Here is a 12,278-nt window from a genome sequence, read left to right as displayed (position 1 = left end):
CACACACACACACACACACACACACACACACACACACACACACACACACACACATTCACATGCAAATGCACACGCACACATACACACACAAATACACACAGGTGTACATCTCTCACACACAAAGACTAAGTGGTTTTCAAAACAGTTTGCTTAATAGAATAAATTGCATGGTGAAGTTACCATTAATTACATATGTGATCTTTAAAGCAACTCTATATATTTATTTTGAAAAAAAAATCGAAGCCCTGGGGAAAAATGAAACTGCCTTCATATATCTGGAGATTTTATATGAAACGTAAGTTAGATGTACCAGGAATATATCTAAAGATCACTGTGTTGAACAGGGCTATTGTGAAAATCATTCCTATCTTGAAAGGTAGTCATGGGCCTCCCTTTGCTCTTGCTGCCCTTGACTGTACAGTTTTATTCCAGGAGGTGACTGCTATGCTCCACAGAGGATCATATTTCTTGGAGTAGATGAAAGTGAAGCATTAGCTGAAGACAAAGAAACCACCTCAAAATGCTCAAATGCCAAAGGTAATTGAATCACATTATAGAGTTGACCCATCTGTACTTGGGGTAGAGAAGACCCTTAGCTGTTATGGAAACCAAGTGTAATCAAGAGATAATACATCAGAAAGTACTAAGTAGGACACCAGAGCCCCAAGGCTCTAGACTGACTGTGTACTTAATTGTTTTATGTTTTATTGCCTGCTTCTTAGTCTGAAAAGTCCGTCTGTTGGAGGATCCTGCAGCTATAAACTGAATGGCCTTCTTAAGTTGCAATAAGAAGACCTTCCAAGTTTTCTTTTAGCAACTTAAAGCATAATGGCTGAATCTCCTTAGAAATACTTCGAAGAGACTCATTCTCATGAATGACATACGTGTTATATAATAATTGCTAATAATAATAATAATAATAAATAATAATAATAATAATTGCGAGTACTCCAGGGTAACAGTTCTCAAACTTCCCAATGCTACAACCCTTTACTATGCATCCTCATGTTATGGTGACCCCCTGAACATAAAATGGCTGCCACTGCTACTTCATAACTGTCATTTTAGTACTGTAATGAATCATAATGTAAACATATGAGGACATCTGAGATGTGACCCCTGTGAAAGGGGTTATGACCAGTAGGTTGAGACCTCTGCTCTATAGCCCGAGTAAACATCTGCTCTAGAGCTCTGAGCTACTTCACCGGTCTGCAATTTGGAGTGCTCTGGTGGTCAGATGCATAGGAGAAGACATTTGTGTCAAGTGATTTAGTGGGATATTTATATGAAGATTTCTTATATTCAGAGTTAATTTTTTATGTCTAATCTACTAATGAAATTCATGTAAAGGAAAAAAAACAGCTAGTCTTAAGTTTAGTTTTAAGTCTACTAGCTAGCTAGCTATATATGAGTGCCTAATTTAATTATAATTAACAAAGATCTAAATTAAGCTTTTCAACTTCACTAGCCCTAACAACAGGTAGCAAATAGACATATGGCTACTGGCAATTATATGAAACAGCACAGATTTAAAACATTCTAATAACTGGGAGAGGTTTATTGGATAGTCCCACTGCTACTCACAGGGAACATGAATGTGGGTCTACTGAAAGGGTCTTGAGAACTTAACTTAAATGGGCTCATTCATTAAAAATATATTTGATTGACTAAAAAAAAATCTCAAGGAGATGTCAAAATGTTGGCACAAAATTCTCATTTTTTTTGCATTGGAATGATAGCTAGTTTTAGATTTTGGAAAAAAGAAAAAGTTTTATAAGTACTTGAGGGGTAGGGTTGGCAATTAGAAAATTTTACCCATGCCCTCTAGTAAACGCCAGACACACATAATGGGTGCATTCACGAACAGCTTCTAATTACTGGCCTTTTATCCTCTGACCTTGCATAGAAGAAAGCAAGAATGGTCTTCATCCAAAGCATCCTCTAACTGCTCGCCTCGTGCCTACAACACATGTGCTAAATGCCACTGAGAACATCAGCATGAAGTGCAGAGAGAGCCCCTCTTCAAGTAAGACAGTAGTCTTATCCCTTTATTTGTCTTATTATGGGTGTACCTTTCTGATTTGAGATAGAATTTGAAAAGGAAAGGAAAGAAAGGGAGGGGGAAATGTCCTTTGAATAGTCTATATTAAGAAGCAAACACATGATATCTTTAGGCTCGGAGTCCAGGTTGTGATATATGTGGTAGTCAATTATATCCACTAGTTAAGGTGCTTATTGACACGAAGGCCAACCGCCTCTGCAGAAGGTCACTGGCACATCATGTTGGATTTTGTCGTCTGTCATGCAATATAATTACATTGGCAGCTTTGTAATAATTTTGGATCATTCTTGATTTGGCTTCTCCTTGGCAGTGGTGCTTTGAGCAATTTCATGGTTCCTTCTCTCCTTCCCTGTCTTAGTGAGGGTTTCCATTGTTGTTGAAGAGACACATGACCCAAGCAACACTTACAAAGGAAAACATTTCATAGAGGCTGGCTTACAGTTTCAGAAGTTTAGTTCATTATCACCCTGGCAGGAAGCATGGCAGTGGACAGGCAGACATGGTGCTGGAGAAGGAGCCAAGAAGTCTACATTTTGATCTACAGGCAGGAGGAGGATACTGGTTTCCACACTGGGTGGAACTTGGGCACTGGAGACCTCAAAACCTTCCTCTTTAGTGACAATCTTCCTCCAATAAGACCACACCCACTCCAGCAAGACCACACAGGCACAAGCACTCACATATATGAGTTTATGGGGGCCATAATTATTTAAACCACCACTCCCTCCCGCCCCCGTTCCTTGTTTCATTTGCTCAACTTCTTTGATATTCTTGGTCCTTAGCCACTAAAGGAGAATGACAATCACTTCCCTCAGGAAACTAATGTTTAATGGTACTGGTTATAACTTTAGATGTTAAAATCTTATGTGTGGGAGTGTGGGAATCTGGGAGTGGACATGGGCATGATGTATGGTGAAGAGGCAAATATTCTGAAGGCTTAAAGCTGCAGCTAAGGTTGAAGGTTAAGGCAAAGAGGGATCCATTAGCCTATTTATAGAGGCTTACTGTAATCTCTACACAGACACTCATTTTCCTTGTGGTCATTTGTAAACAACAGAATGCCTCTACAAAATTGGTTTCAAGGTCTCTGAAAAATAATTCCTTTGAAAGTCTTGAAAAAACTTAGAATGCATGTAATGTGAGTGTATCAGCATAAAATGTGGGTAAGTATGTTTGGAGTCTTACAGTTTCTAAAATTCAGCCTCACTCAACCAAACTATCTGTATATTCAGCCTCAAAATTCTGTACAAAGATTAAGGCAAAATTCAATAAAAGTGCTTTATGCACTAACCTAACGTGTAAAGAAATGGTAGTACAGGCTTAGAAAATACAGAAGGATTTATTTTGAAGATAACAATTGCGACCTTAAAATAGCATTATCTGCGATTTGTAATTATGATCAGAGTACACTTTTCTGTTCTTTTTAAGGAGTCTGCACAGTCCTTTGGGGGAACAATAAGATATATTTTTAAAAGGGAAGCAACTTAACAAAAGTATTTTTTTCTCATTAATGTGTTTCTAAGGGGGACTTTTTTGACACTTAAAAACCAGTTGTTCTTTGTTCTAAAAGCTTGTTTTAGAGTGACGTGCTTTTGGTTGATGTGAGAATGCACAGATATGTAATTATCACCTCAGTAATTTTTTCAGATAAAAGTTTCTCTTAAAAAAACTGTAAAAATCTGTATCTTCTCCAAGTGAATGATGTCCAGCCAGTGAGGAAGCCTCATTTTAAAGGTGTGAAGAAAAGAAAATGGATTTATGATGAACCAAAGAACTTTCCTGGCTCTGGAATGCGGAGAGGTAGAATATCCCAAGTGTTTGATATTTCTAATTATAATTTTTCACGTCTACTTTAAAGTTTACCCAGTTCTCCTCTGAACTGAGTCATTCTTTAGCTTGGATCGTCTTCTGTCTTGATATCCCATGTGTCATAGTCAGTGTATTTCTATGAACGTGAATCCCGCCTGTTTCGTCCCTCATCTCTACTCCTTTATTTTACAGCAGTGCACAATCCAAATCCCAAACATAAAATGAGTTACCATCATCATAATAAAAACCGGAATGCCGAGAACGCCTCCTATACGCATGCTCCAAGAGATGCAGTAAGAACTGTCACAATGAACGCCCCTCCCCGAAGCAGGCCCACGAGTGGGTCCTACAACAAAGCTGATGTCAACAAGGAACCCAAACTCAACCCCTGTCCAGGTGAGCCTCTTTATTGATGCGGTTAGCTCTTGACTGCACTTTGACTTAGAATTTCCCCCATGGGAAGCTGATCTTCACTCCTCCCTCCTGTTGCTTTTCCTGGACCAGCATCATTGTACCATCTTCAGTAGTGGCCAGGAGATAGTATACATGGGCAGTCAGTCGTGCACATGATTTAAAGGCCACGCAAGAATACTCACGCTGGGTGCTGATAGGTTGCCGCCGTACCTCCCTAAAGCTTTGCCTCCACGGTCTGCACTCTGTTCACCCTGGGTAGTTTTATTTCGCTAGGGAGGATTATTTCTCCGTGGTTGACATTTTCTCGTTCCACTAAGTGCACTGTCCAATTATTACTGTCAGACTACTACCCTGGTTTTTCTTGAGGACTATCGTGATTACTTTCGGAAAGGGTTAGTGTGAGGGTTAACTGCAATATTTCTGACACCCTCTCATCTCTCCCCCACGACCTTCTAAATCATTTCATCCTGTAATAGGCAAAGGCATGGCGTATGTCAGGAAGTACAAGGCCACAGGGGAGAAGTGCTTTTTCTTCCTGCTTTAGATGAGTTTTGCTCTTTTGAAGTCCGGTTTCAGTTCTCCCTACTTAATAAAATGCCATTCAGTTCTCTCTTCACACTTTAGCTTTGTATTCACAGTGGAATTTGGGAGTTCCAACTCCCAAATTGGGACTTGGGAAACTTGGGAAACAGTAGCTAAAGGCTCAGTGTCAGTCTTTAACAACTTAAGTTGAAGTTTTTTTGTTTTAATTACTATTATGCTATTTATTGTTTTCTCTGAAATACTGTGACAGCTTTGAAAGCTACAGTGCACACTAGCACAATCTTTTGCCAAAGTCTAGATTCATGGGAACTGAACGCACCAGTGATTGTACTGGTTATATTGCTATGTTTCATTCATGCAAATATCAATACACAAAAATGACATACACCAAAAAGAAAATTCTTGGTATTGTTATGAGTCATGTTCTGAGACATATAGTTTTGTAGTAATAACCTGAGAACACAAATAAAGTAATGTTTGGGAGTCAAGAAAAAAACACGACTTTATAGATGAATTAGGTGTGTGTGTGTGTGTGTGTGTGTATGCTCTGGCTTTCTGGGGCCCCAAACTCACTATTTCTGTAGTCAGTGTGTTCATAGAGGCCACTTCATAAAAGGAAATGTAACTTGTTTATGTTTTAAAAGAAAGTTTATAAATATTTATAAAGTAGTTTATTTCTTGTCTGGAATGTTAAATTTCTTTTAGTTTTTGAAATAATATAATTATACCATTCTCCCTTCCTCCAGACCTCCACCCCAACCCACTCTGTGTTCTCTTTCAAGTTCACGGCCTTTCCAAACATTAGTAAGACAGTATGTTAAGTCACAGAAGAAAGGCTGTTAAATATACTGTATTTAGATAGTGTTCTGTCTACTAGAGTAGCCTCATGGGATAGAACCTTAAACCCAGACACTTTTGTGGATGCCAACAAGTCTTGCTGACAGAATTCTGTTATATCTGTCTCCGGAGAGGCTCTACCAGTGCCTGACAAATAGAGAGGTGGATGCTTGCAGCCTACCACTGGACTGAGGACAGGGTCCCCAATGAAGGAGTTAGAGAAAGGACCCAAGGAGCTGAAGGGGTTTGCAGACCCATCAGAGGAACAACAATATGAACTAACCAGTACTCCAAGAACTCCCAGGGACTAAACTACCAAACAAAGAGTACACATGTGGGACTCATGGCTCTAGCTGCATATTTAGCAGAGGATGGCCTAGTTGGTCAGCAATGGGAGGAGAGATCCTTGGTCCTTTGAAGGCTTGATATCCCAGTGGAGGGGAATGACAGGGCCAAGAAGCAGGAGTGGGTGGGTTGGTGAGCAGGGGGAGGGGGAGGGGATAGGGGGGTTTCAGAGGGAAAACCAGGAAAGAGGATAAAATTTGAAATGTAAATAAAGAAAATATCTAATAAAAAAAGAAAAAAAAAAAAAAAGGAAATGAGCCGTAAATTAAGGGCTTTGCAACCATATTGCTGATCACTTAAATGGACTTATTAAAGTTACTTGTTTTCAAATGGTAGAGGAAACACATGAAGGATAATTCTTACTGCTGAGATGTTTATAGCTTTGGAATGCTCTTGGAATATAATTGTTTAATCCAGCCATATTTGCTAGCAGTATCCTTTCTTATTTTCTCAGATAAACATATGTCAACATCGTATAATGGTTCAGCCTGGCGAAGAAGAATTCCTTTTTCAAAAACCTATTCAAAAACTGAAAAGGTATATCCAGGTAAATACACACTGGCGACTTTAATGTGCCATACGATTCTGAAAACAAATGACAAGTTCTAAGCTCCAGAAACATGCTTGAGAATATTTAAAACTGAAAAGAATTTCACGATCACGTAAATACATATGAGGCCCTGGGAGTTAGTAGTCCCTAGTACATCGAAGATAATGTTATTTTGCTTCATGGTGTTTGGCTTTGCCTATTTATGTGTTATCAGTATAAACAACACACTGTCTTGCTGAAGTTATCAGGGATACATGTAGACTAGTATGGACTAGGTGCATATGATCACCAAGAATAGGGTATCAGTATTCTTCTTGGTGTTATATACATTTTGTTCATTCAGAGAACAGGAATGCTGGAAATCTCAGGTTAGCCATTGGTAGGAGTTCTGACCACAGGTGGGTCTTTTGCTAAACAGGTTGATGTCTTAGTCTGCTTAGAAAATACAGTGGATACAAATTACTTGTCGGACGACTGACTCTTTCTGAAGAGATATTTGAGGCAGAGAACTTATATCTAAATGGATAGCCTAGAAATTTTAAAATATTCTGAATCCATAAGCCTTTATACCAGGGCCTTCTAGAAGGTTCACATAAACAGTCAGATGTTGTGACTTTCATCACAGAGGGATGCATTTGGAACACTAAAGACATGGTCTTTGCTTGACTACTGCCAGAGTGGCTACTTTTGTACCCCTGAAACCCCTTTCTACTCCCAAAACCAAATGGTTAAACGGTAGTCATAGAAGCACAAGGGCCCAGGAACATACATCATTGAGCATGTGAGTGTGCACCTCCTATGTGTAGCACAGAATCTATGCATCCATGCAGGTCTGGGTTGCACTACATAGGTGCAGTGTGTGTGAGTGTTGGGGGAGCTTTGGAGAGAATGTCTTTGTCATGTGGTTTCTGGGAAAGGCAGGTGCTATTCCACATAAAAGGTTGAAAACAGGTTCTTTTTTTTTTTTTTAACTTATTTTATTAGATATTTTCTTCATTTACATTTCAAATGCTATCCCGAATGTCCCCTATACCCTTCCCCCACCCTGCTCCCCTGTACACCCACTCCCACTTCTTGGCCCTGGCATTCCCCTGTATGGGGCATATAAAGTTTAAAGATTCTAAGTGTCAAGGTTACATAGATGGACATCACACAGTCTTGTGGGTCTCAATGAGGAGTCGTCCCTTGTATGAGAGAGACTGGGGAGTGAAATGAACCATGAAGCATTCTGACTACAGGGGAAAGATAAGCTTGTTGTTTAACTCTACCAGGGTGAGGGTGGTACTTAGCTGTAATCTCAACAGATGGCCTGTGATAGAGACATAAGTAGAAACCAGTCTAACACCCAGGAAGCAGACCCTTGTTTACAAAATTAAGGTCCATGTCATTCCTGCAAGTTTATTAGAAAGGCGGAGTTTCTATATTAGACCTGCCATGGTCGAATCTCATCTTAACAACATCGCCAGGTGATAAGGCTGTATGTTACCATTTTAAAACCCTAGGAAGGTTATCTGACTCAAGACACAGTTACATCAGATGTGCTGAAAGTATGTATTCTCTTTGGCCCATTCTCCTTGACTCATCCCAGAAATTAGGAGAAGCAGCAAGCACAGAGTCTGGGAGAGGAACACAACTGCAAGAAAAACTTTTAAATATCACTCAATTATGAAAGCAAAGTAACTAAGAAATCACCAATTCAACTGAACTTGTATACAAAGGTCTATTACATCAGCAAGAATGAGGACTTAAATTTAAGATATATATATATATATATATATATATATATATATATATATATATATATAGTACATATAACATATATGTAATATACATATTATGTATACAATTATTTATTTATTATACAATACTTATATCTAGTAAATTATAAAGTACACATTTGTTTTCTTCCATGCTTCTTGGAAACTGGCAACTCCCAAATTCATCCTTTCCAGTTTTTGCAGTCATCCTTAGACCAAAGAGAGAAAGATTAGCTTGTGTTTCCCCCCCCACCCCCCCATACACATACTCTTGCTAGGGCACAGACCAGCCTTTGTGGCATGTCCCAGTGGACAGATGGATTGCTGGAGGGAAGAAAGAAAGCACAAGCTGCCACTTGCCTGTTCCTCTGAGGCACTGGCAGCCAAGACCACAGGAGAGTGAATGGACCAGAGGAATCTTTTGGGAAAATGTTACTTGAGTGTAGAGGGAGAGGAGAAGAGAGGAGAGGAGGGGAGAGGGGAGAAGATGGGAGAGGGGGGGAGGGGAGAGGAGGGGAGAGGGGAGAAGATGGGAAAGGGGGGAGGGGAGAGGGGAGAGGAGGGAAGAGGAGGGGAGATGAGATGGGAGGGGAGAGGAGAGGGAAGGGTTGTCTGCCTATGAGAATCAAGGACACAAGCTGAAGGTGGGCAGACAGACTTTCATTGACACTCTTCCCCATGGCCACATGTGCCTCCTGATAGGGATATAGCAGAGTGGAGATATATGGAGATGCCTGTCTTCCTATTAGCAACTGTTCGTTCTATTCTCTCTAGATGTCCCCTAAAAGCAGGCTTCCGTGCAATATTAGTTCAGTCTTTCACCAACCCACCATCCAAAATACAATGCTCCAAAACATGGAAAAGAAACCTAGGAAATTTGAATGCTTGAATGGTATTTTCACAATTGAATGACTAAAGCGCCATCTTGGCTTTGGTTTTTTTTACCTTTAGATTTCATGATAGTTTATATATATATGCATATATATATAATTTTCATATATATTTCATGATGACATCCCAGACAAAAATGTAAAGAAAATGAAATATTTTGTGTATTTTGTTATTAGAGCCAAGAAGAAACGGGAGTAAGTAAGCCTGGAGGTTAAGAGAAGAGGAAAATGAGAAAAAAGAGAGAAGCACCAGCAATCATCTGATTTACAATCAAAAATGAAAATTCAAAGAATGAGATATTCAAGTACTCCATAGTATATAGTGGGTAGCAAACGGTGATAAAATGCAAATTCTGAAAATAAGAGGCAGGAAGAACATTGTGTTCTTTCAAAACTGATAAAATGCAAATTGCAAACAGCTGCCTGTTTATTTATGCATGTCTGGGATTCATTCAATACATTACCACAAAACATTTAATAAAATTTCAAAGTTTGACAATTAGAATCATCCTTTAATCGTGCACAAGTTAGAGCGCACAGACGGTGGAGTGAAGCTGTGTGTTCATCCCTGCTGTTGGTGATAATCTTCACTGAAAACAACTCCCACTTTTTCCCCTTCCTAGATTTTAGGCAGGACTCTCAGCGGTAGCTCATAAAGCATACACAGATTCAACAAAGTCCCAGGGCTGCAGTTGGTGAGGAGTACCTTGGCAGAATTTTAATATGAATATCCTTTGATGCAGCAGAGACAGAGACAAAGTTGGCTCATCATGCAGGGAATTTGCTGAACAGTATCTTTTAATTGGCAACTGAAACTTTGCTGAGATGGGCCACAGTTAAAACTGAAAAGCAAACATTTTCCTGTCCCCCCTCACCCCTCCCCAAAAAATCAAAATTAGATGATTGTAATGGAGCAAAGGAAGTTCTTTAAAAACAAAATAGTGAACTGATGTAGTTCCCAGAAGTATTATTGAAATTTCAAGGCCTCAGTAACTCCAGAACCAAAGACAGAAGTGAGGGTCCAGGCAAGTAGTGGCACACACCTTTAATCTCATAATTGGGAGGCAGAGGCAGGCAGATTTCTGAGTTTAAAGCCAGCTTGGTCTACAAAGTATGTTCCACAGTGAGACCCTGTCTCAAAACCAAAAGCAATTAATTTTTGAAATTTTACCCCAAATCACTCATTTTCAGTGTTACTAAAAGGAGAGCCCAAATGCTTCGCTCTCAATCTAAAGAGACGAGTATGAAAACATGTAACACAGGTGAAAATTGACAGACTTTTCTTTAATCAGTGAAGATTTAAGACATCAGGGAGCAAATCTAACAAATAGTTGGAAAAAACAATAAGGAAGATGAATTACCATCATAGACACTATCACGGATATATCTGTAGGGCATTTTGTGTAACAAAATAATTTAGTCACAGAAACAAAGATGCCATGTTTATCTTTCAGGTAGGAGGTAAGTAAAAAATACGGATCTCAGTTCAGGATAATGGCTATTAGACGTTGGGAGTGGGCTGGGGGTGGTACAGTAGGATGGTGGGCTTGGAGTGGGGGATAAAATCTTTAGATGAAAGGAACCCAAAAATCAAGATAAGTTCTAGTGTTCTACAGAATAGAATGGCTACCAGAGTTCACAATTACATAAGATATGAAGGTATAGAAGTGAGGTGCTTAAAGATTTCAACATAAGGAAATGATCGGAGCTGGCAGCATGACTCATCAGCTAACAGCACCTTGGCTCCAGGCCTGGTGACCTAAATTCTTACTCAGGGCACCAAATGCTTGAGGGAGAGAACTGACTCTAAAATATCCTTTCTGATTTGACCAGTGCACACTGCAGGTGTTGAAATACCACTATCCAGACCATTAATACATGCAATTGTAAACTATGTATCTATCAAAATAAAGATGCTAATCATCTCCAGACTTACCTGTTTAATACCATATCAGCCAGAGTCCTTTAGTTCTTCTCAGGAAACCTCAAATTTATTCTAAAGTAAGTATGAAATTCCAGAGTGGCCAGAATAGCTTAAGAAAGGAGCGATAAAAAAGTATAAAATACAGGTTTGCTCTGAAGGGCAAGAGTAATCTTCAAATTACTTGAAGTTAAATTTTGATTTGTTACTGGTTATCATAGGCACTGCTATAGTATTCGAGACAACCTTAAAGAATAATATAGAAGACATATTACACGGGCTTGCATGCCCATGTGATGTGATACACCACAGAGGAAGGGTTGTGCCTGTTAACTGAATATGAGGGGATTACTTAACTATTTGTGGGGGGATTCCTAAACTTGAACAATAAATGGGTTTTCAGAGTAGTCAAGTGAAAATTTATAAATGCTCTATGTTGGATGGGTTCCTAAGTCAGAGAAAATTTGTAAATGGACCCCCGAACAAGATTTTGATGAACTTAAGTTTACAGTTGTGCTGGACAATGTTTGAGTAAAAGAAACATAAACTAACATGCTTCCCCCCCCCCTTTTTTTTGCTTTGTATAAAATGTAATAATATATTTACTATACTTAATGAAAAACAGGCATGGAATACAAAAACACTTGCCAGAAACATTGTGTTTTGTACAATGGCCATGATCTACTTTTAAATTCACACAGATCCTGGTAAAGCAAATTCACCCAATAAATGACAGTGTATTTGAAAATATTCGGTACTGGCCTATGAAACATCTTCTGAAGATGTCATTCTCATTGGTTCTCCTCTCATTAATTTTATGATCCTGGACATACATAATTTATCTCACACTACAACTGCTAATATTTTTTTTTCTTAAGTTCTCCTATGTTAACTTAGGGAGCCCAACTAATTTGTTTTAAATTCTAGTCTTCATAAGTATTGATTCTATCTTTAAAAAAAGTATTTATTTACTACCCAGCCATTGGCTCCCTCCTAGTCCCCCTTCCCACAATTCCTCACTCTATTCCTCCACCCCACTGTGCCCTACCCCCCTGCTTTCCCAACACCAGGCCTCTCTCCTCCCTGGGGCTTCAAGTCTCTCAGGAACTTGGCACATCTTCCCCCACTGAGGTCATCTTTAAGGAAAGCT

At 39.2% G+C, this 12,278-nt stretch overlaps 1 protein-coding gene across 3 annotated transcripts in view; it reads left to right on the top strand.

Moving 5' to 3' along the window:
* The window catches only part of C9H12orf50 (chromosome 9 C12orf50 homolog), a 25,866-nt gene extending 16,154 nt beyond the window's left edge, over positions 1-9,712 (top strand). The window contains exons 8-13 of one of the 3 annotated variants that reach the window (XM_021205590.1): positions 433-537; positions 1,907-2,026; positions 3,758-3,862; positions 4,064-4,267; positions 6,465-6,557; positions 9,385-9,702. In XM_021205590.1, coding sequence (XP_021061249.1) covers positions 433-537; positions 1,907-2,026; positions 3,758-3,862; positions 4,064-4,267; positions 6,465-6,557; positions 9,385-9,410 — 653 coding nt within the window. In that variant the 3' untranslated portion in view covers positions 9,411-9,702. Of the gene's footprint in view, positions 1-432; positions 538-1,906; positions 2,027-3,757; positions 3,863-4,063; positions 4,268-6,464; positions 6,558-9,384 lie in introns of all 3 variants that reach the window. The other 2 variants (XM_021205592.2, XM_029542546.1) reach the window with 2 other exon arrangements.
* The last annotated feature ends 2,566 nt before the right edge of the window (positions 9,713-12,278 follow it).

Source organism: Mus pahari, chromosome 9, assembly GCF_900095145.1.
Source record: "Mus pahari chromosome 9, PAHARI_EIJ_v1.1, whole genome shotgun sequence".
Taxonomy (NCBI): domain Eukaryota; kingdom Metazoa; phylum Chordata; class Mammalia; order Rodentia; family Muridae; genus Mus; species Mus pahari.
This window is presented reverse-complemented; position numbering and strand designations above follow the sequence as displayed.